General features: G+C 39.0%; 1 protein-coding gene and 1 non-coding gene across 2 annotated transcripts; one reads left to right on the top strand and one right to left on the bottom strand.

Moving 5' to 3' along the window:
- The first annotated feature begins 9,553 nt into the window (after positions 1-9,553).
- On the top strand, positions 9,554-14,456 carry LOC100892773. The gene is made up of 2 exons (XR_004062783.1): positions 9,554-10,626; positions 12,011-14,456. It is a non-coding gene; the product is annotated as an uncharacterized LOC100892773 (transcript).
- A 3,875-nt stretch (positions 14,457-18,331) lies between these two features.
- On the bottom strand, positions 18,332-23,793 carry LOC586589 (trafficking protein particle complex subunit 4). The gene is made up of 5 exons (XM_786365.5): positions 23,537-23,793; positions 22,555-22,729; positions 20,422-20,525; positions 19,617-19,743; positions 18,332-18,568 (listed from the first exon to the last, which is right to left on the bottom strand). The coding sequence occupies exons 1-5, from the start codon at positions 23,709-23,711 to the stop codon at positions 18,490-18,492; spliced, it is 660 nt and encodes a 219-aa protein (XP_791458.1). The 5' UTR covers positions 23,712-23,793; the 3' UTR covers positions 18,332-18,489.
- Between the last annotated feature and the right edge of the window lie 1,554 nt (positions 23,794-25,347).

The following is a 25,347-nucleotide window of genomic DNA, read 5'->3' as shown; positions in this document are numbered from 1 at the left end:
CCATTTTCCACTGAAGTTACATCTCATCCTTCTTTTCTTTCAGAAATAATTAGAAGCTTCAAGTTCTACTACTGGTGCAACAAAAGACAAATCTTGTTTCATCATGAATCTCGCAAAGGTATCAGATGAAGAGAAGCTGTCTCTCTGCAGAAAATACTTCATTGGTAAGATGATTACGATCACCTTTGGGATGTTTCACAAAGACTAAGAATAAAGTTGGACTTGAACTATAGCAGGCCATTCATGCCACTAATTGCTCTCACCATTGGTCTCTCAAGGGACGTCGCAAATGTACAGAATTCACATTTTTTGATAGTTCATTTTTGAAGGAAAAAGATCACTGCCCTAATCTATGCTTCTGCAATTGTATTTTAATGTTATTTTACTTTATGTGCGGTTCAACTTATCATGCAATGACATGTTGTGTAATAAATAATTTTGTAATTGAATTGCATTGAAAGTAGTCCGTCGTGCTGAGAATGCATTATTTCTACCAAAGTCAGAGCTGCCAAAATTAATGAGCAGTGTTTCAATGATAACCTTACTTGCTAAAAACTCTTCATAAATATATTTTGTTTTATAGTTTATTTATAGTGTTCCTGTGTCAAAAGAATTTTTCATATTTGCTTAATTTTCTTTATTTTGGAGACTACTTTTATTCAGAATTGCTGAAAATGTCATTCTTCATTTCTCATCTTTCCTTACAATGTTGTTTCTGATATGCTGAAAAATATTTCCTTCTTTCAATGTCTCGCATGGAGATCTTTACATGTACATGTAATTCTCTCATTTTCATTTCTTAAATTCAGGTGGAATATTTGCCCTTCCTTTCCTGTGGTTGGTCAACACAGTTTGGTTTTTCCGAGAAGCCTTTCTCCGCTCGGCTTTTGAACAGCAGAAGAAAATTAGATCATGTAAGTTATATCAGTTAATTTTCTTAAGCCATCACCTATCCAGAAACACTACCTGTTTATTAAGACCACTTTCTTCCCCAAACAGTGTTTATCATGGCACTATGTAGGACTGTATTCGAACCTTTCCATGAAGGTCACCTGATTAGGAAGACATCTGTTTCTTTCATCTGTGACTTTTCTTGTCTCCCTTGAGTGGTCTGCATACTATACTAATACTCTGGTAAAGCAAGGTCTTAGCCATTCATTTAAAGAGTGTAGCATGACAAGACTACATGTTTTTCCTGTGGCCTGACTTGGGGGCCAATCTATATAAGTAATACGCTAAGGCTCCGCGGGGGGCGCGACGTCTCGGCGAGCCTTTGTATTCTATTGTTTTTTAATGAGATCGCCGACCCAAGTTGGTGCGGCTATCTCCTCCTGAACCCTCCCCTCGGGGTACCCGTGCCCGGTGCCATCGTCCGCGGGAGAGTCTACTCTGTGGAATTGGCTATACTCCGCCCGAGGTCCTCCTCCGTGTCGACGTCCAGGGCGAAAAAAGACGCGACATGCATAATGCAGGATATGCGTGACGACAGAGATACCTCATGGATATTCAACATTACATCCGTAGACACACGACCGATGACTATCCACTCACATTAAGTTGCGTATTAAATGCACGATGGACAGGGTCGGGATTACCCGAGTTAAGCATCTTTCTATAGGATATCCTTTGTATTAGCGCTGGACAAGCCAGAGAGATACGCGGGCTTTCCGTCCACGTCCAAACTTAGATCGAGACCTATTTCCATCATGACTGCCGCGATTTGCATATAGTTTTCGTGAATGGAGGTATGAAATCAAAGCTTATTTTGTGATTATTACGGCCATGCTTACTGAATTTTGATTATCATCTTCTAAAGGAAAGTTTTCACAAGAAAACCATTGGACTGACAGTTCAGTCGCAAGCTGCCTTTAGTCAACACACAGTGTGTGTGAGTTGAAATGAGCTTGCAGGAAGCTCCACACCGGGACCGCCCACCGCAGGCGTCCGACGCCTGCGGCGCAGGTGTTGAGCTCCCTGGAGTTACGCTGTGCAGTGTGTGTGAGTTCAGCAGAGCTGAGCTTGAGTAGAAGAGATTTGACACTTTAAAATTTTTATCTGTTGGTTTGCATCGTTATGGCCGCGATTTCAATATAGTTTCGTGAATAGATTTACGAAACCTGAGCTTAGAATTAGTAAAAGTATTACTAATGTCTACGTTTTTAAACGACTGTCTGATTTTCTTGTGAAAATTTTACTTTGAAAAATGATTATCGAAATTCAGGGTAAAAAATAATCACAATCTAGGGTCTATTATGTTACAGTTCTTGCATCAAATCAATGCATGAAAACTTAGTTATTGAACTAGAAAAATGTTTTTTTTTTTTAAATAGGCAATTATGAAGTAGGAAGCCTGAAACCTTAGCCTACTAAACAAATCTCAACAAAGTGTAGGCCTATCCTTTTATGAATTAATGAAAAAGTAGCCTCAGAAAAAAGAGCCCCCGAAAGTTGAAAAAGTAGCCCCCGAAAATTTCCCAAAAATTTGAAATGGAGCCCCCGACATGAAAAACTTAATTTTTTACCTGCGCCCCCCTCTAGAATCCCGCGGATTTCCGCGGGTCCTGAGTTGAGTGTATATATAATATAGGCGTGGGGTCCACAGGTTTCAAGGGGCCATAAACCCCCAAAAGCTCGGGGGTTATGTTCTTCAAAGTTGGGGGGGGGGGGGGGAGAGATCAGATCGCAGCGAGTTGAGTGTATATATAATATAGGCGTAGGGTCCACGGGTTTCAAGGGGCCATAAACCCCCGAAAGCTCGGGGGTTTTAGGCGTTTAATTAGGGTCAGATGAGCATATTTTTAATACTTTATTTGTGACACTTGCGGGTCACTAATTGGCATGGGGTCAATACGTAGAGTTGCGTAGTGTTGCGTACCAACTACGCTGGCCTACGTTACTATATGCTGAGGGACGGAAAGGGGTACGCAAGGTGAACGAAAACAATTCAACATGTTTAATTTTTTTCGCGTACTTTCGGCGTAGAAACTTGACGCAGAAAGTACGCCTTTTTACGCAACAGTACGCTACCCTACGCCAGATCGACAAAGCAGTAAAAGCTTTCCACACAGTAAGCAACCATAAGCAGACCTGTACGCCAGCCTACGCATAACCTACTCAGGGACTATTTTCCCATTAATACGCAGCCAAATTTCTGCGTAGTCGGTACGCCACACTACGGAACTATACGCATTTCCAGTGGCTTAAAGAATAACTACCGGTACAGTTGGATCATTTTTTAAAATTTTATATAAGGCCAAATAAAAAATAAAAAACATGTTTAGCGTCCTGTATTTTTTGAAAAATGGGAAGGAGGCCCTTTTTTTTTTTTTCTTTCAAAATGGCCGCTCCGTACATTTTCCCTGACATTCGGGCTATTTTTCAAGATGGCGGCCGACAATTTTTTTTTTTCTTTTTTAAAATGAGAAATACATTTTAGCAGTGCTTTTCATGTTTTTTTTCTTTCAAAAAAAAATAAATAAATAAATAAAAATAAAAAAAAAAAATAATAAAAAAATAAAAAAAATAGGAGGCGGCCCCCAAAAAGGAAGCAGGCGGGTACGCTGTTTTTTTTTTCTTTCAAAAAAAAAAAAAAAAAAATTTTTAAAAAATTTCAAAAAAAAAAAATAGGAGGCGGCCCCCAAAAAGGAAGCGGGCGGGGACGCTAAACATGCATATTTTTGTAATGGCCTGAATGGCAAATAAAGTTCTTGGTGGTTTTAATTTAGACAGTCTCTATATATCTATTTACACCCCCCCCCCCCCCCCCCCCCCCCCCCCCCCCCCCCCGCCCCCCTCTAGAATCCCGCGGATTTCCGCGGGTCCTGCTAGTTGGGTATAATACGACTACAGACGACACAACCGCTGTATTCAGGTGCGTGCAACATACGCGAAACCGAAGCGTGAGGAGAACTGACCATTAATCAAGTCCATTCGTTTACGTGCAGTTGTCCAAAATAAGTCGTAAATGGTGTTAACCAGTATTTGCCATGCTACACCCTCTTTAATATAGACAGCTAATCTGCCTGAAAAAAGTAATGCACATTTTGTACATGAAAGTTTTGAGTTTTACAGTAAGTCAAATCGTTTAAAAAAGAACACTATTCACTTCTTTTTTTTTAATTATAAAGAGGTAAATTTAACCAGTATAATTTTTTGTATTGTATATTGTTAGCTAGTCACTGATCATATATCAAGGTTTCAATTAGCAATATAATTTCTTCTTCTTCTTCTTCTTGACTGATATAACAAGGTTTCAGTATAGCGAGTTATTTCCTTGGTCCCAAGGTGTTTTATATAACAATGGGCAACTGTGTCTGATTCTTTCGTCTTAATTTTCTACCAATTTTCTACTTTCTCTTTTTTTTTGTCTTCATTTTTTATGTCTTCTTCTTCTCCTTCTTGACTGATATAACACAGTTTCAGTTTAGCAAAGTTATTTCCTTGGTCCCAATGTGTTTGATATAACGATACCTCTGTTTTCTGATTTCATTGTCTTCATTTCCTACTGGTTTCTTTTGTGTAGATGTGACGTGGTCATTGATTGGATGCCTGGTGTGGACTACAGGATTGATAGCATGGATTACTGTGTATCAAGTCAAAAGAGCAGAGTGGGGAGAGACTGGTGATAGGTTATCATTCATTATACCCAGAGGAAGGCCATAGCAGGGACTGGAATCACTGGATTATATCAACCAAGATCATGAACATTTACCAGTCTGACCTGAGCATGGAGAGACTGGTTATCATTTATTATACCCATAGGAAGGCTATAGCAGGGACTACACCAATCTACCAAGAGCATGAACATTAACTGTAACCAGTCTGACCTGAGCATGGAGAGACTCGTTATCATTTATTACACCAAAATAAAGGCCGTAGCAGGGACTACACCAATCTACCAAGAGCATGAACATTTACCAGTCTGACCTGAGCATGGAGGGACTGGTGATAGGTTATCATTCATTATAGCCAGAGGAAGGCCATAGCAGGGATTACACTAGTCTAGCAATTTTATGAACAATTCCAGTAGCGCATTCTGGGAACAGGACTGTCGGTGGTCACAATTTTGTATTTTTATTCCTTTTATTATGGGGGGGGGGGGGATGCTTTGATTGTTATAAATAAGTTCATATTCATTTCATATTTTTGTTAATTCGTGGTATTTACATGTGAAATGGTTTCGATTCATTTTTTTTATTTTTTGAAACACAATGTAGTAACATTTAACAACTTAATTATTTATACCCTTACCAAGTTTTGTAATTTTTATATATGTGAACAATTATTTGTCCTAATTTATGTTTGTTGTGAGTGTGACATCTTACATCTTGGAGTATTCAAGAAAGGCCCTAATCCAACCAATCCAAATTTCATTCTTGAGAACACACCAAAAAAGACAGGGGCATGAATATTTTAGCTGTCAACTGTATGATTATTTTGTTATAATTGGCTCTGAATGTCTTGTTCATATGAGTTGGACCAATAACTATATCTTAATGTTTGTATGTGAATGTCTCTGTTTTGTAGTTTAAATATTGGCTTTTAGTTACATTTACAACCAGTGATACACATTTAGAATTAAAAGTGCAATAATGTACATACAGTTAATTTTTTGATATTTCAAAATGATATTTCAAAGATCATAGCGGTCAGTCATAATTAACTCATAGGTTGGTGTTTTTACTTAAAGTAGTAACGTGCATGCTATTCCATTCAGTTTAAAAGAAGGGGAAAAAAATGAAACATAAACTACATGTACATCATTTAGCTTTGTATTAAGGTATAAACAATTTGTGGGCAGTTTTATTTATATTACTGTTGTATTTACTGGCATATTGTTATATTGTAAATGAGCTTATTCAAGAACCAGTGGCTCTATCTATAGACATGTTAGGTCGATTGCCTTAGCATTTTAAAGTATAGTGGGCAAAGCTGCATGTGAGCTGATAAGTTATGTAGATTTAAACATTTGTATCAAGCAGGACATTAAATTTTATTAAACTGAATGAACTTACTCAGTACGGAATCGTGTTGTTTTGCTTGATACTCGGTAGGATGTTACACGACCGTGAAGCAGCCATATTTAAAAAAAAGTGTTTTTTTTTTTTGGCGGTATCAGAATTACATGTTACTTACATGTAGTAGCAAGGGAATCAGAGGTAAAGAGAGAGTGATGGAGAAAGAGAGAGAGAGAGAGAGAGAGGGAAGAGAAGAAAGTGAAATAAAGGAGGTGAAATAGAGAGAGATAGTGTGGTTTAAAGAGAGAGGGGGGGGGGGGGGTGAGTGGGAAAGTGAAGAGAAGAAAGTGAAATAAAGGAGAAAGAGAGAGAGAGACAGAGAGGGTGATGGAGGGGGGGGGGGGGTTAAAGGGAGAGAGAAAGAGATCAGATACCTGGAACAAGATCGAGTGAGAGATGAACAATTATAATCATTTAACCGACCAACTCTATTTTAATGAAAGGGGCCCCATTGCAATTTAACTAGCCCTCAATGATTCAAGATAAAATAATACTATCCCGGGGAAAGAAACATCCCTTGTCCATGCCTATAACTGTATGACCAGTAAAAGAAGAATTGGTTCATTATCAACTTATCAACTTATACACGTTACATCTCTTATTTTTAACATTCTCAAATGATATCTAAAATATTAAAAAAACAAGAATAAAGAAGATTGAAGACAGATGAACGTCTGGAAAAGGGAAAGAAAGAAAGATGGAGATAAAAAAAAAGAACCAATGTGGGGAAATTGCCAACAAAATAGAGAAAGAAAGAAAAAAAAATAAACATAATGTAAGCAAAGAACATGTAGGATTCGAGTTGGTACTGGTTAAATTTAACGACTCTCCATAGAATCCACAGACAAGTTCAAAGTCGACATATTTTAGATTATGACGTCATAATTGTTTAATTTTCTTGACCGTATTTGATATCACCCTAATATCACGAGATCGGATCATACTTGGATTTTAGTGCAACCCCGTTCACATTTGAAACCTATTCCAGTTCAGGTTGTCTCTCTCTCTCTCTCTCTCTCTCTCTCTCTCTCTACTTCTTTTTCTCTCACTCTCTCCTTTCTCCCTCATTATGTCTGCGCTCTCCATCACTCTCTCTTTCTAATAGTTTTCGCCGTATACATGTGTAACTCCTCTAAAATTATACACTACTTTGAAACTCCAAATTCGAATAGGACAAGATATGCATCCAGGGGGGGGGGGGGGCAGGGGCGATTGCTCATCCCCCTTTGACCTTGTTGCTGAATTGCCAGAGATATTTCTTTGAAAAACTTTACCGTGCATGGCTTCATCCCTGCATACCTCAGAATGCGATATAATGTCTGTTGACGGTCTCACTTATGACTTAGGACCAATGTGGCATAAATCGTTTATTCAGTATTGTCAGAGGTGGTAGTGGTGGGGGAGGGCAACAATTCTTCCCCTTGCTTAATTCATGTTCTCGTTGATGCTGTTGTCCTTGTGGTTATTGTTGCTGCCGCTGCATTCTGTTGATGTAGTTGTTGTTTTAAATCCCCTCTTAAGTGTTGGGAGCCCCTCATTCGCCATATAAATTTGTCGGATTGCAAAATTTTACTTAATGTTCAATTCAATTCATCTCATTTCATTTCATTCTCCATAACAAAACATTAAAACATACAAATATGGTATACAGATGAAAGATTGATTACAAGAAAAATACAAAGGAGGGGAGCAAAAAAAAAATTATGGGGATGTGGGGTATAACAAATAGGGCAATTAGCCTTATGAACGCCAACCCCTTAAAAAGGATACACTGTATTGTTGAGATAAGAAAAAAAAGGAAAAGGAAAGCAGACAAAATCTAAACACCAATAGGGAAGGGGGAGGATGTCAAATTGAGACACACTCCTGCAAAGATATTCCCCAACATGTTTGAAGACAAATATTGATAAAAGAATACATAATTTGAGTTTTCTGTTGAACGCATGCACCTAAATTGTGTATTTTTTCATCGACATTCGACCTCGCCCCCCCCCCCCCCACTCCGGGGTCGAAGGGACCACATGATTGTTCCGAAAATGTCCGGTATAGGGGTACTTTTCACGCACCAAAGTCCGGCTCGTAGTACACAAAAATCCGGCCCGTATTGACTTTACACACCGGACTTAGGGGGGGGGGGGGGGTATTTTTTCGACTTCAATTTTTTTAAATCTATGCAGAAATGTGTTTTAAATGCCATCCTCTTTCATATTATGATACAATTTAAGTGAAATTAAGTCATCACATTTGTTGGGCTCTGATCACAGATGTAGAGGGGATTTAAAAGAGTCAATTGGCCGATTATTTCCTGGATCTGTTGCCAGCTCAACACTGCACTGATGACGTTTTTACTTTCATAATCGAGAATGTTTATTTTGAAATATATTTCTCGTTATACTTCCCGAAAGATGATTCCTTAATATATTAATACTCCACAAATCTATGTATAAAACTATAAACACACAGTGAGAGTCGAACACAGTTTAAAAACAAATAAATACAAAAACAGAAAATGAAAGACAACACCGGATGAGCCGTAAACATGGGTTGCCTATCAAGTTTCTGTATACTATTACCGAGTTTCTTCCTCTTACTCTTTCCTCTATCTTTCTCACTCTTTTCTGAGTAGTTTCATTTTGAAGACTTAACTAGAAATTAAATTTACCTGGTTTAAAATGGTTTCGCAAAGTTCATTCTTCTAAACATGCCTTAATTGTATCAGCTTATTATGGCCACAGGGATATAGTGTTTGAAAATAAAGTGAATTATTATCATGGCTAATTCGACAATCATCCAAGATATCTTGCGTTTAATCATACACAGTAATTGAACACTTTCAAGAGTGTTGACTTGTCGGGTTTGTTCTCATTTAAGTTTTAGCTCTATAAAAACAATATGTTTCAAAGCAGCTTAGAATGATCACAATAAAATGACATTTGACCATGTAGCTAGGAAATAGTATGAGTAGTCATTCAATTATTTATGTTAACGCATTCGGGAAGCATTATTTCGTTTGCATGCGTTGGAATAGGATATAAACATTAAAAAATCGTGTAAACAGGGTCGCATAAGTGGGAGTCTCGACCTCTGTTCATGCAAGACATCAAATATAACATCACGTGAGTGTGCATGAAGAAGTCCAGTCATGCATAGTGATACCTTTACGTTCTCCGATCTTCTATTGTGTTTGTTCATTGCGCCGGGTCTGCAAATAACCACTACATCATCATGTGACCATCTTCCGTTCTACGAATAGTACATAACGTAGCCTTACTAGTCTGCATGCACAGGCACTATTTGATATTGAAATCAATTGTATAAAGCCTTATGCTGAGCCTAACTCTGTCAGTATCTGGCTGTATCAGGAACAGCTATAACAAATAGTCTATGGTGTGCAGTAGACTATTATAGTCTACATAACATCACAATTCAGACACCACGAGACGCATTACGACTAAAAAGGTCTGTGAATGTGAACTAGGCTCCCTCAACCACTGAACTGGGTTTTTGTGTTCTGCACATGTACATGTATACTGTACGGTGTAATAATCTCTTCGCCTGTGGCATACATTGTACGTGACGGTGATGTATCTATGATTATCATGTTATCAGTCGGCAAAGGATCATAAACTTCAGATTATCTCGTGACGTGATAGTTTTGGATAAAGGTGACCGAGATACTGTAAGAAATACAGGTTTCATCGAGTGTGCAACGAGGGTCAAGGAGATACGGGATTATACACACACTATTGTTCCAACAAAATAAAGGCAAAGAGATATAATTATATAGATCGAAACACTGTTGACCTGTTGACTGGGAAAAGTCCGCGCTTATAGCACCTTTCTTTTATGAAAGGAAGTGATCTACGTATTGTTTCCTGAATAAGTAAATGCCGGAATTAAACGTGACGTGAACATGGATTTGGATAACCCAAAGAGGTACCAGAACTCGTCGGATAAACCAAGGTTGGTAGATATAGCGAGAGGGTTAGGAGGGTCGGGAATGCCATCGCCGAGTACGTCCTACCCTCACCCGCCGACCGACCCCGGGGCCCAACCTATCCAGTACCCTCACCCCTCTGCTCCATCTCAGGAAGACCAGCGGGATGGTTACCAAGGAATGCAACAACCACCGCCACAACATCAACCACAGCCTCAACAGCCACCACCACAACCATATCAACCACCCCCACAACAAGCAGCAACAGCTTTCCCGCAACCGGCACCACCCCAGCCTTCACAACAAACCCCATATACGGACACTGACCAGGAAAGGGGCGATGTAATGACAAAGCGGGCTCCGATAAAAGTCGAAGAAAAGTCCCTCCTAGAAGCTTACATCCTGTGCCTCCCCCTCGGATTCCTTGGACTGCACCACTTTTACTTGGGACGTATAGGGATTGGATTCCTCTACTTCTTCACTTTCGGGGTGTTTGGAATCGGATGGATCATTGATTGGTTCCGACTGCCTTGTTGGTAAAGAAAACAAACGAGAAGAGAAGAGCTGATGCTGAGAGAGGCTATGTTCTCTACGGAGGTCCATATGATGAGCTTTATGAGAGGAGCTTATGTTCAGCTTACCTCTTCTGGTTACCACCTGTTGGCATCTTTGGTAAGTACCACCAATGGATATTTTACTTTTCTTATATAGATTATGGAGCAGGTGGTGCCGGGCCGGTTGGGCATTAATTTATCGATTTTGGAGGGTTATTGTCGTTATGATAATAATTATGATGTTCATAATAGTATTGATGATAATGATATTGATAATGATGATGATGATAACAAAGATGATGATGATGATAATAATAATAATAGGAGGGGGTATTTGTCGTTATGATGATTATATGATGTTCATAATAACAATAATAACAAAGATAATAATAATGATGAATGCAATGATGATGATGAAGATGATAATAATGATGTTGATGATGATATTAATAGTAATGATAATAATAATGATAATATTAATGATAATATTAAAATCAATAATTATTGATAATAATCATAGTGTTAAGTTGATGGCGATGATGATGATATTTATGATGACGCTTGTAACGATCGAATTACCATCAGTGACATAACTGGTCGACCAAGGGGTCCTGACAAGAATAATTTAATCATGTTTACATAAATAAAGACATTTCAACAATGAACTTATGAAATAAAATTATCGTAAATTTAGAAAAATAGGAGACAGCGAAGTAAACAGAAAGTTTTAGAGGTGAATACAAATAAATCACAGCAGATTACGAACAGAAAAATAAAGGTGATTATATTGCCGACCGTTTGCATTCCGTATTACTCGCAAAGCAAACTCTTGGCAAACGTAATTTCGTAATCAAATTTTCTTTTTATATTGAAAATTAATATTTACGTCAACATCTTTATATCTTAATTTATTGAGCATTCCCTCACCCTATCTATTTGTGAAAAATGCATAATTTCAATTTTGCATCTTCCATCCTTTAATCTGATTTAAATGATGAGGGAACTACCCCCTGCCCCCCCCCCAAAAAAAATATATATATGTAGTGATATAAAATGCTGATGTTATACAGCCGATACTGAAATAATGTATTAATAATAATAATGATAATAATAATGTTAATAATATTAATCATAATGAAAATGATAATAGTAACGGTAAAATTAAGGATAATATTACTGATAATGACAATGATAAATTAATAATAATACAAATAATAATACAAATTAATGATGATGATGATAATAGCAATAAGAAGAAGAAGAAGAAGAAGAATTTGATTGATACATGTATAATAGTGAATTTTCCGGATACATGGCACTGTCCCTTATAGTCTAAGGACAAATTAAGAAGATTGTACAACTTTGCAGATGTTTTTGAAAAAGTCTAGTGAAGTACTATTTCTTAGAAACAGAGAGAATTTGTTCCATTGGCACGGGGCAGCGGAAATATGAAGTACAGTACTAAAACTTGATTTGATTGTTCTTATCTCTGTCTCCTGCAGGTGGCCATCACTACTACCTTGGTCGTACCGGTTATGGTATCCTCTACAGTCTTACCATGGGTCTCTTCGGCGTCGGGTGGCTGTACGATCTCTGCCGCATCTGGGCTCTGACCAGACGCGCCAACAGGGATATCCGCACTTTACGCTCTGGGCGGCCTCTGTCTGCGAACCCCAGTGACCGGATGTACCTGGATGATGCCTACTCTCTAGCGTTCCCGCTGGGATTCCTCGGGCTGCATCACTTCTACATGCGCCGATGGATGTTCGGTGTCATCTACTTCTTGACGTTCGGATGCATGGGTGTAGGTTTTTTGGTTGACCTGGTGAGGATGCCGTACTTGTTTTTCAGGACAAAGAGAGAGCTGAAGACCGATAACGAGAAGTTCCACATGGATGATGCCTACCTGATGTGGTTTCCTCTAGGGATCATTGGAATGCATCACCTTTATCTCCATCGCTGGGGTTGGGGCTTTGCCTACTTCTTCACGTTTGGTTTATTCGGATGTGGCTGGCTTATTGATCTGTGCAGGATTCCTCATCTCGTCAAAGCAGCCAATGGACAGCGAAGTTGTGAAAGTCTGCTTGGAAACCAGTACAATACAAATGGGTCTACGACGTGTCATTGTGAGGGCGCTGTCCACCCTGACCATGGCGCAGGGCAGGCGACGTCGTACCAGTCCTTCCCGCAGACACCCGGCTATGGGAACACGTTGGTGTACGCATTCCCGCTGGATCAGCACGGTCATCCCATCTGGTCGGAAAGAAGTGTCTGGACACAGGACGCAGGCGGTATGACCGATCCCAGTACAACATTGCCAACACACTGGCAACCAGGACTAAACGGGCCGCCTGGACCAGCTGAACCACCACCACCGTACTCTCCAGCCACAACAAGCTAATCTATAACAACTATTTAACAAATGCTTGACGTTGATGACGATGTTTGGGAGGGCTGCAAAAGATATGAAATGGATGGAATTGATATAGCATCGTATATATGGACAGTTGACACTAACTTAAACAGAAGAAGACGGAGAGACCGAAAGACAGAACATTATAAGAATGTGTGTGAGAGTATTTGTGGTGTGTTTGCATTATGAAAATAAGAGAGAGAGAGAGAGAGAGAGAGAGAGAGGTAGTAATAGTAGAAAAGGATCGAAGAGGATTTTAGTGGGGAATTCAGATTCGAGAAAGCTTTGACGTTTGGACTTGGACATCGGACTGTAACGTCATATTTTATTAGAAATGCTAAAACATATTTTTATGTAAAACATAGATTGAGAAAATTAGTCAGAAGACCAAGAATGACCTTGCTTAGAAATGGCAAATAGAAATTTTAACTTTTTTTTGTTGTTGTTGGGGGGGGGGGGGGGGGGTGTAGGTGTAAGCTTTCAAAATCGTTAGAATCAAAGTACATGTACATGTATAAGATGTTTACTTTAATATATTTCTTTCTCTCTCTCTTTCTCTCTCTCTCTCTCTCTCTCTTACTATGGTCGAAAGGTAGTCGAATGAAATTAAAAAATATATGATTTATTTCTCTCATTTTTTAAAGAGATTATTTAAGCCGTGTAAAGGCCTACTGTATAATCCCTACAATGCCCAGAATCAGATCCTAAAGAAAAATTGCGACCAGCATGCTTGTAAATATCTGTTTGAGAGTCATCGAACACGTTCTCTGTTGGGTACCAATTATTGTGGAACAGTCTTCCTTGGTATCTTCGCTCTTGTATGTTGCTATCCACTTTCAAAACCCAACTAAAACCTATTCCACATTGCCTACAACTAGTCACCACTCGTCTTTCCCAGGCGAGTCATAAACAGATTTAGGGGAACTTTTTTAAACAAGGTCACCATAATATGGGCTTTTCCTTTGGTCTCCTATTTCTCTTGAAGTTATTGCATACATATACCGAACATTCTTTGCCTTAGTATGTTTATTTGCCTTTGCTGTGTTTTTTATGAAAATGAAATGACTAAACGATCTGAACTGAACTCAAGATATTCAGTAGTTTTTCAGTCTCATCCGCGCTTTTGATTAGTCAACTAGATATTGGCGCTCAACATTTTTCATATCTGTCTCTCTCTCGTTGTCAGATGTTGCCTATAGGTACTGCTGTGCATGGCCTTAAAAGCTCGCAATCTTCCTCTATCTCTAGCTTTAGTCGTAGCTCTTGCCATACTTCCTCCTGACCAGACCTTCATTTCGTCTGTCTAAACTGTTGTCGGACGACCTCAACCTCAATGTCCTTCCAAAACGGTATCCTAAATAATTTGCGTACTTATCAGCTCGAGATTGCCAAATATCCAGCTGTTTTAATTATCCCGGTCGCAAATTATCCCGTTAATTTGCATCTTCATTAGCCCGAAGTTGCAATTAGTGGGATATTTGGTCGAGATAATCATCCCGAGATATCTTGGGCTAGTTCGCAAAATATCCCGCTATTTGTCCTGTGGTCTTCACCAGGCCGAAGACTCGCACTATATTATGCGCGAACGCTGAGCAAAATATTTCGAGCTAATGTCTCGAGCTCGAGTTTCACGTTTCGAGGTCGAGTCTCGAGCTGATGAAGACGCAATTTGTAACTTCGGGATTATTTCCCAAATCAGAAATAGCGGGCTATTTGGCAATCTCGAGCTGATGAAGCCATACCTGCTGTTTTCCCTTCTCACGATGTGCCCAAAATACTTCGGTTTTCTTTTCAAGCACCCAATCCTTTGATCTTTGTTATCATGTCATGAAATTTACCCATGCTCTTTTTCTTTTTCTAGATGAGTGTCGATTAGTTTTAGTTACTTTGTTTCTTTCCCTGTTTTACAAATCTGTTACTGAGCGATTGTTTAGGCATTTCCATCAACATGTTTACAGTTTAAATTTATATCGTACATTGTATAGTTTGTTGTTTTTTATTTACTGATGCATTTAATACAAATTATTATGAAAGATTAAATTAATCCGTGGGAGAATTTTTGTTTTCAAAGGCTCTGGTATTAATTGTCACTTGTGTTTACTGTACCATAAATGATCTACCGATCTACACGGATTGGCATTAGTTTTTAATTCCAAGTTGGTTTTATGAGCTTCTTAATCAACATAATGAGGGGATCATTTTAGTTAGTTGAGAGAGAGAAAGAGAGAGAGAGAGGGAGAGGGAGAGAGAGAGAACAAAAGAGAGAGAGAGAGAGAGCGAAAGAGAGAGAGAGAGAGAGGGTGGGGGAGAGAGAGAGAGAGAGAGAGAGAGATAGAGAGATAATTAAGATCATATACGACAAAGTGCTCTCTATCTTCCAACATCCCTGTAAGATGAGCTTTGTGCCCCTCCCCTTCCCTCCTCCTCGACCCCCTCCCAACGACCAGACTCACACACCATTTCACCGTGTGGAGTGATGTATATCAGAAGAATAGGCCTATATCACTTTGGAAGGAATCACACATGGTGAAAGATTGCATAAAAATAAGATATATTAACCAAGATTTGTTTCTTTGAAATCAATTCCGAATCATTTATTAGGTAGTCATGATGCCCAAATATAGAGTATAGTTTATACTTGTAGCTACTTGCGCCCTCTATACAGTGTTAGTCAAAAAATGAATCAAAGCTAATCATTTTAATAATCATCCATGAACAGTAAATTATTATACATCTTATGAAAGAGTGTTTTATCCCGAATCATTTAGTATCATTTTGTGTGGTATGCGTACACGCTTGGATGAACATGAGGCGTCGTTTGCGAGAGTAAGATATATAATAATTTACTGTTCATAGATGATTTTTAAAATAATTAGCAATTTTTCTAGGTGTAAATTTGTTGGGGGACTCACACTATATAGCCAACAATGCCTAAGCGGTACCCCATGGTCCCCTTTTCTTATGTTAATTGATATTTAACCACCTGCCAGTGACCACGAAGGGAGGTATACCCCCCCCCCCCCCCCCCCCCCCCCCCCCCCCCCCCCCCCCCTGGCCAAACTAGTGCAGATAGGCTTATACAGAATGTTCACTTATTTCATATAGTAAAGAGAGAGAGACAGACAGACAGAGAGAAGGGGGGGGGGGGGGGGTTCCATACAGGTAAATCGTAGCCTTTCATAGTGGGATCCTTCACTTAAGCCCCCCCCCCCTCCCTCAGATATAAGGGTTACCTCATATTCATTTACAATAGGCCATTTTTGTAATGTAACCAAATTTAATGCTCAAGTCTTTGTGAAGTGCCTCAATACAAGTTATTTCATTCACCTGATAAGAATAATAGTATTTCAATAGTCAGAATGCAACTGCATATACTAAGTGTTGCTAGGTAGGTCAAGCCATAATGTTTGTCCAACCTGACAACAACTAATGTATGCAGTTCGGATTCTGTCTATTGAAATACTATTATTCTTTTCAGGTTAATTAAATAATATGTATTGAGGCACTTCACAAAGACTTATGCATTCAATTTGGTCACATTACGAAAATGGCCTATTGTGTAAGGAAAATAACATTGCCCTTCCTCTTACTATCTCTCTCTCTCTCTCTCCCTCTCTCTCCCCAATGTACTCTCCTATCACAGTCTCTCTCTCTCTCCCTCCTCTCTTTTTTTTTGGGGGGGGGGGGGGTTGGGAGGGTCGAGGTGAGGCAACCAGCAAAATAAATTCACTTACAGAAAAAAAACGTAAATGAATAATATAGACAGAGGGAGATAAATATATGTGACTCTACCTAAAAAAAGAGATGAAAAAAGTGACAGACATTCAACAATGTTTGCAACAACAAAAAAATAGTTCATATCAACATATTATTTTGTTTTCCCTTTTTATTTTTAACAATACTAATACATTTTTACAATATAATATAACATAATAATATAATATAATTAATTTACACAAAATGCATTTATAAAGGGGAAGTATGCACACGTACATGTTGGGGATACAAAAGCAAATTGTGTAAATTACGAAATGTTCTTATTTAACATTGAATGTGTCATGTTCATTCAGGAAAATCCAAGCATTTCTTTACTTCATGATTTTGCTGATCGATTTCATCAGATGGTTTCCACAAACCTTTTCTATAGTTTTATATTATTTTCCATCCGTTTCCATCCATCTGGTTGAAGGTTTAAGCCTATTTTATCAGTTCCATTATCCCACATGCATGGCATCTCTATAACCAAACATATTGCACTTGTTCATATTTTCCATGTGACAGAACATGTATAAGGACTGATTCAACCCCCCCCCCTTTCTTTTAAATTATATGCATATCACATACATGTGTACAGTACTTTACAAGTAGGTGTAAGGTATGACATGAAACTGTAAGTTAATGTGTACCAATCCCTTAAAATAAGTTGTGTACAGCTAGAGTGTATAAGATCAACCTTATCACATCATGTTCATATCTGCAGTAATCGTAAGAGCATATCCAACAAGCAAATTCAACAGCGGATTTGCTTCGTTTCTCACTATAAATTTATAATTCCTCCAATTCACAAAAAAATCTCTTGGTCCAACAACCGTTAACCTCTTTACTACCGAGTTCTCCTATTGCCCTACACTGAGAGCAGGAACCAACAAGGCCTTGCTGATAATGGGATAAAGATATAGTCACATCTGTTTCTACGTTCATTGCATCATAGTGTGCATACACCAGACTTGGTGAAAGTACCAGGGAATAACCAGTTGCTGTGTCTATCAAGACAGCATGGACCAGTAGCAAAACTTGGTGTCCCACAGAAGCCTCTGAATGCCTCTAAAAGCTTTCTGTCTTGTTGAAGCGGGTGGAGGGTGTACGCATGAACTGCGGTCCATTGGTCATAAAAGTGAAGTCCACTCTCTGTGATTAACAACACCTGAATGGTGTGAAATTCTGTGAGAACTGACGTATCTCGTAAGTCTAGAGACAAAAGTTGGTGTCCCACAGAAGCCTCTGAAAGCTTTCTGTCTTGTTGAAGTGAGTGGAGGGTGGACACTCAAAGTGCAGTCCATTGGTCATTAAAGTGAAGTCCACTTTCTGTGATTAACAACACCTGAATGGTGTGAAATTCTGTGAGAACTGACGTATCTCGTAAGTCTAGAGCCAAAAGTTGGTGTCCCACAGAAGCCTCTGAAAGCTTTCTGTCTTGTTGAAGTGAGTGGAGGGTGGACACTCAAAGTGCAGTCCATTGGTCATAAAAGTGAAGTCCACTCTCCGTGAATGACAACACCTGAATGGTGTTAAATTGCCTGTGAGAACTGACATATCTCGTATGTCCAGAGCCAAAACTTGGGTGTCCCACAGAAGCCTCTCAAAGCTTTCTGTCTTGTTGAAGTGAGTGGAGGGTGGACACATGAAGTGGAGTCCATTGGTCATTAAAGTGAAGTCGACTCTCTGTGATTTATCACACCTGAATGGTGTGAAATTCTCTGTGAGAACTACATGTCTCTGACATAAGTCCAGAACATAGTCTTTCTTGTTCATTGAATGTTACATTTCTCTCTCTCTTTGGCTCAGTCATCATGAGCCTGGAGCATAGAAAGTGGTTCTCTCAGTCGCCTCTAAGGTGGCTTGGAGGTTCAAATCAAAAAGCTCGCATCTGAAATAGAACAAGAATGGGAAGAGGAAGAGAATGAAGAAAAAGGTCCATGTAGCACTAAACCTTTAGTAGCACTTATAAGGGCCGATATCCATAAGGACCACATTCATAAGGACCGTTATTCATAAGGACAACTATCCATAACGCGTGACTAAATGACTAGCACAGTCGTTTATGAATAGCGGTCCTTATAAATAGCGAGTAGACCCCCTAAAAAGTACCTTAGGACTTGTACTACATTACAGTTGCACACCTCCAGCTTGACCACAACTGTTAGTAGATTTAGATAGGGAAGTTCGTTCAGTTTTCGGATTAGTATCACATAGAACACAGATGAGTGTGTAAGCATAGGACCTTCGTTATTTATCGCACAAAAAACTGCAGCATTGAACTGTGACAATTTACAACGATATATCTTGTGAGCAAACCTTGAGCCTTACTATCGGAGAGAAAGCTAAATCAGCTTACATTTAGTGACCATCCCTGTACGTGGTAGTAATAATCAAGAATCACTACTGATTGGACTTTTTTCAAACTGGAACACTCATAAGAAAGAATTAAATATTGTTTTATTTTTTCCTACAAGCAGAACCTCAGAGTGTAAAATATTTACATTCTTGGATGGGATTTCCTACCCAAATTATGGAACGAGTTGAAGGTACAGCCCAGTTTTGGAAACGCCCCCCTCTCAAAATGAAATGGAAGCTCTAATACCAATCATGTGAAAGAATATGTTTTGACTAATACGTGATGATACAATATTTGCTGGGAAACCGCCTACTAATTGATATATTTGGTAAATTATCATATCGATCCGGCCTGGATAGATATCGCGAATGCACTTCAACGTTTAACATTTAGGCATATATTTCTGCTTTTTTGCAAATTTAGGTAGAAGTATTGCCATCAAAACCTCTGAAGGCAATATTTAAACAATATTGAAAGGATATTTTGCACCCGAAACCTTTGAACCGCAATTTTACCACTACCGGTCTTTATCTTTAAGCTTAGTTACTGCAAATAATGCAATCTTGAATCAAGAGCTCACCTGACTGGCATGTCTATTGAGTAGAATGGATTCTTGAGAGCGTAATCCGCATAAAGTTCATAGATCTTCTTCAGTAGTCCTTCCATAGTGCCTTGCCTGGGGTCAGCGAGCACGATCAACTTCACACCTGTCAATAAAGAATAGAATTCATTAACATTTGCATTATGAAATAATGTCATGTAAAGGTAAAAAGGGTTTGGCCCGAATTCACAAAGGAGGTTTGTCGACAAACCGAGGTTTATGTACGTCATATGACGCGTTTTGACGCGTTTTTTTTACAAACCTGGTTTGTAAATAACAAAAGGAGGTTTGTCGAAACAAAAGGAGGTTTGTCGACAAAGGAAGCCACAAATATATTTAATAATTGAAATTTCTCCCAGGAAGCATTACATTTATAAAAAACCAAAGTTTGTCGACAAACCTCCTTTGTGAATTTGGGCCAATATGTTTAGATTCACTGTAAATGCATGTCAAGTCCTGCCTGTACAGTAAGAATACCTAATGAATAATAATAAAAATGGTGCTCATAAAGCGCTTTCCACCCAAGTCTCTAAGCGCTATTTACAAAATACAATGACAACCAATTAAACAAAACAAAAAATTTACAAATAAACCTACAAAAATCCAGCCAGATTTGCTTTACCCATGAGATCTCAGCTGTCTGCTCCTTTAATTAATTTGTTTAAGTCGAATGTACTTGCATTATCTGTCCGGCATCACATACTAAGATAATTTTCTGTCATGTTTTTTTTTGCTTTTAACCAGTACTACATGTAGATATACATTGAAAGGTTTAAGGTATTACCTGAGAGTGTCTGATGGCAATATAGCTTGAATGCGTCTGTCTCAAGAAGCTGAATACCTGATGACCTTTGCTCTGGTGATAGCTGGCTTCCAATGGCATATAACCTGAGAGTGAGAGTGAGAGAGAGAGAGAGAGAGAGAGAGAGAGATGGAGACAGAGGGAGACAGAGGGAGAGAGAGAGAGAGAGAGAGAGCGAGACGGAGGGATAGAGAGAGAGAGAGATGGAGGGATGCCAAGAGAGGGAGTGGTGAGAGGAGATGAAGGGAGTGCAAGAGAGAGGGGTATGAGAGAGGGGTATGAGAGAAGGTGAGGGAGCATAGGAAGAGAGGGAGGGGAAGAGGATGGAGAGGGTAGAGAGAGGAATAGAGAGGAAAAGAGAATAATAGAGCAAAGTATTCAAGCGAATAAGAGGCGGGGTGAGGGAAGGAGAATAGAAAAAAGCAATAATAGGGGTGAGAGGGCAGAAAATAGATAGAAGATACAGGAGAAGAAGAGAGAGAGAGAAAGAGAAGGGGTGACAGAGGAGGACACACAGTAGGAGACACAGGAGAGTCAGACGGACATAAAGAAAGCAAGAGAGCAATATATATGAGTGTGTGGGAGAGAGAGACAGAGAGAGAAGGAAGAGAGAGAGAGAGAGAGAGAGAGAGAGAGAGAGAGAGAGAGAGAGAGCAGAGAGAGAGAGAGAGAGAGCAGAGAGAAGGGAGAGAGAGACAGAGAGAGAAGGAAGAGAGAGAGAGAGAGAAGAGAGAGAGAGAGAGAGAGAGAGAGAGAGAGAGAGAGAGAGAGAGAGAGAGAGAGAGAGAGAGAGAGAGAGAGAGAGAGAGAGAGCAGAGAGAAGAGAGAGGCAGAGAGAAGAAAGAGAGGCAGAGAGAAGAGAGAGAGAGAGAGAGAGAGAGAAAGAGAGAGAGGAGAAAGATAAAATGATTGATGACATTAGGAAAGTTCACTCAGGAAGGATGAACCCATAGGCTACACTTATCAATTATTGCTTGTTTGTATCGGTTAGAGTAGACCGACGTCTTTTGCACTTATGTGGGATAAACATGACCCATAATGGTGATTTATTCTTGAAAACGACACTGCTTTCATTTTCTATAACATTAATCACAAATCACTTTCACATACATCATGTATGTGCAATACAATTTGTAATGCTGAAGTACACTGTCATGTGGTAAATGACATAAGATTTTTTTTTTTTAACAGCATGCCTGGCTTGAAGTTCTTGAACTCATTTGACAGTCATGTTTCATGTATACACTATTGATAAATTAACGCACTGATATTGTTAAACTACACACACACACACACACACACACACTAACTGATAAAAGGCTTTTGGGACAAACATACAGCTTCCCTTATTCACAGTGCATATCAGCAGTATGGGGGGGGGGGGGGGGAGTCTGTATAAGTCTGTAAAAGTGTGTAAAAGTGTATAAAAGGGTAACAAAAAATTTTCCCCAATTAAAGATGAAGCTAAAAATATCTTTGGGCGAGTCATGAGTATTGAACATGCTGGACACTAATTCAGTGACAAATCAGACTGGAATAAAGAAATAATCTGAAGATCTAATAACATCAGGCTATGTTCAGGCTATAACATAATGACCTAAAGATATACATTGGGGATGAAATGAGATAAGCACAATTAAAAAAAAATGAAAGCTCTTTATGTATTTACTTCCAACAAGTTTTAAAGTCTGTCACCGTTTATTTAAAAGTTATTTACAAAGGGATCCTATTTTATCCACCTTAAGAGCTCTTCAAGCTAAATCACTCACTGCACCCATTCTTCATTTTATTGGTATCTACATGTATGAGGCTGTTCACACCGGCAGAGATAGCGCGCGCTAGACCGCGCTATCTCTGCCGGTGTGAACAGCCTCTATGTTGCAAGGAGGCACTAATGGAAAAAGGAAGAGGATCAGACCTACTAGGACATGGCCTGATAGCAGCAAGCAGTTAACAAGATTGTCATTTGAGCAGCTTATGACAGAAAGTTATGGAAAACCTGTGTCTCAAGGTCCAATTAATTGTCGCCCCAACGGCCTCCAAGATATGGGACAGAAATATCAAATATTATATATACCGGGATAGATAGCTATCCATTTTCCTATGGATACTTACGAGTGAAACATGCTAGCCAACATGATCCTCTCATTGGTGGAGAGTTTGGGCCGTCCAAACCTGATCGCTATCGGGTAATTCTCCTGATTGGCTATCACTTCAAGCACCTCACGACCATCCTCCAGCTGACGACCTTTGACATTATCACCATTCACGCCTAGCACCGTGTGTCCAACTGATTAGAAAAACAACAAAGCAAACATTACCAAAATTTATCTGAACCTGTTTGCATCAAATTATTTTGAAAATCTGCAATATTAGCATCATTCATGGTCGAAATGCATTCCATGCAAATTTAGAATGAATTCTGAGTAAAATTAAGAATCAAATTTGGATCTATCTTCTTAAGCGATATGCATTCATGCAATATGGAATAACAGGATACCGTATGTGAAAGTCTCCACATATACACACACATTTGGTCCATTTATCTTCATCACACTGAAGCAGCACTTACACTGGAAGAAGAAACGTTGGTGAAGTACAGTTAACCCCGAGTATACCGACGCAACCGAAACAGAAACAGAAACAGAAAATGACAAATATTGCGAAAGTCTCATTTGTTTTTTGTTATTTCAGTAGTTTTATATTATTCATCAATCACATATTCAAGCCTCATCAACTGCTAACTTAACATGCTATATTGCACTTCAAGACACTGTGTGCATGCAACTATAATGAGTGAGTGTGCAGAGTACATGGGAGCCTTTTGACTTCTACTGTAGGTCTAGACCCGTCTAGCGTTTGAAACAAGAAAAACTCGACTAACCAGCCGCCTTGTGGAAATGACAAACTTAATCTTATTCATGTTTTGATTATCTTCTTTCTTCTGTTGAGCACACTCACAGTGACTCACTAAATATCATCTGAATGTAAGTGATAATATAAGACTAAGAACTAGATCTAGACACATGAAAGTAAAAATAGGCCTATTTCGAGTCGATTGGTATAGTGCGCTGCACACACAGGTACACTGACTTACCGTGTATTCCGTCTCTTTGACCGAATGCGACGACGACTCTTTCGTCCATTATCTTCAGCGTTAACTCGAGCGGATAACTGAACGTCTTTTCCACTTCTGTTTTAGGGTTGGCATGATCTAGCTGATAAATTAAACCTCCTGCTCTGTTGATGATATACACACTGTAAACCGTCATCTTGATTCTAGAGAAGGATCTTGGTCACAAAACTTATGATTTTAGAATAAAATATGGATATATATTCTTAGACTTCTCGTAGGCCTAGTGGAAAATGTAGGCGTCAACGTATGGTCTTGTTCAAGCCTCAAATGTTTGTAACGAGCTGATAGCTTAATGATGTTTGTGCTGGGGTAAAACATCTGGGGCTAATATTTATTTTCATATGATATTTCGTCATAGAATAATCTATCAGTAGCACTCTTGATCACAATTATATTATACAATTTTCAATATCCACGCAATTTCGACATCAAACGCAAATATTTACTGCCAAAGTGCTCATAGCGGAAACTATTTGGCCTGAATAAAGGCTACGTATTCCCACGTAATAAACTACGTAAACATTGAATTTAGTGCTCCTTTAACGAAGCAGTCACTGAGTTTCTACGAAATATAATAGAAATACAACCAACAACAACAACAACAACTATCACCACTGAACTAAAAATTTGATTTTTAGTTCAGTGGTTTTCTGTGCTATAGGCACAGAAAATTCAGTGATTTTCTGTGCTATAGGCACAGAAAATCATTTCTGTGCCTATAGCCCGGGGAAATATATGGGGGGGGGGGGGCACCACCAAAAAAAGGCATTTTCTGGAAGAAAAAAGGGGCATGCACCTACGAAGGGAAATCTCTAAGCGAAAATATAATAAAATAAAATAATAATAATAATAACGTTTTATTTACCCAGGGTAGCCACTTCAGTTATGAAACTGCTCTCCCAGCGGGCCCTGCATAACATACCCTTCTCCAATCTAATATGCTGAGCGCCTAGCTAGAAGGCAGAAAGTCCCATTGTTATAAGTCTTTGGTATGACTCGGCCGGGGATCGAAACCACGACCTCCCGTTCATGAGGCGGACGCTCTAACCATTGAGCCACCATGCCCGCGAGCGAGGACAAAATGATTTAAGATTTGTGAGGTCGCAGTGCGAAAAATTATAAAGAATAAAAAAAACCAATCGTGATAGGGTTATATTCACATTCTCATAACGGAAGACTGAATAGTCCATTGAAGTAACATAATTTTATCATCTATAAATGCGAGGGAAAGGGGCACTTGTCAAAGTAAAACGAGTATCTCTCAGATTTGAATATAAGGGTAATTATACAAGTTGCCAAGGGGCACATATCTGAAGGGAAAAGGAGTAACTTCTTGTACCTGAAAAGGGTCATTTACCAGAGATGAAAAAGGGCACTTGTGAGAAGGGGAAGGGGCTCTTTTTTAAATGAGGGCACTTTCCATTATTTTAAGGGGCACTTATTAGGAAAAAAGGGGCACCTCTCAGATTTGAATAGGGCAATTAATCAGAGGTAAAGCCGGGCCCTTACCTGAAAAGGGGCACTTACTAGGCGTAATAATGAATACACCTTTGAGGGAGAAAAAAAGTAACAAGCATATCAAAACTGAAACAGAAGAATTAAGCATGAGGCGGCGGGCGCATCATGATTTTCAAATTGCATCATGCTTGTTACTTGCTGCTGGGATTCATTTAAAATTTGAGGAGAGAAAGAGAACAAAAGAGGGAGCTCTACTACCGATAGAGAGATACAGATAAAGATACAGTATATTATATAGAGAGAGGGAGAGAGAG

Source organism: Strongylocentrotus purpuratus, unplaced genomic scaffold, assembly GCF_000002235.5.
Source record: "Strongylocentrotus purpuratus isolate Spur 01 unplaced genomic scaffold, Spur_5.0 spur5_scaffold_1, whole genome shotgun sequence".
NCBI classification, from domain to species: Eukaryota; Metazoa; Echinodermata; class Echinoidea; order Camarodonta; family Strongylocentrotidae; genus Strongylocentrotus; species Strongylocentrotus purpuratus.
The sequence above is the reverse complement of the archived record's forward strand: the minus strand, read 5'-3'. Positions and strand labels throughout refer to the sequence as shown.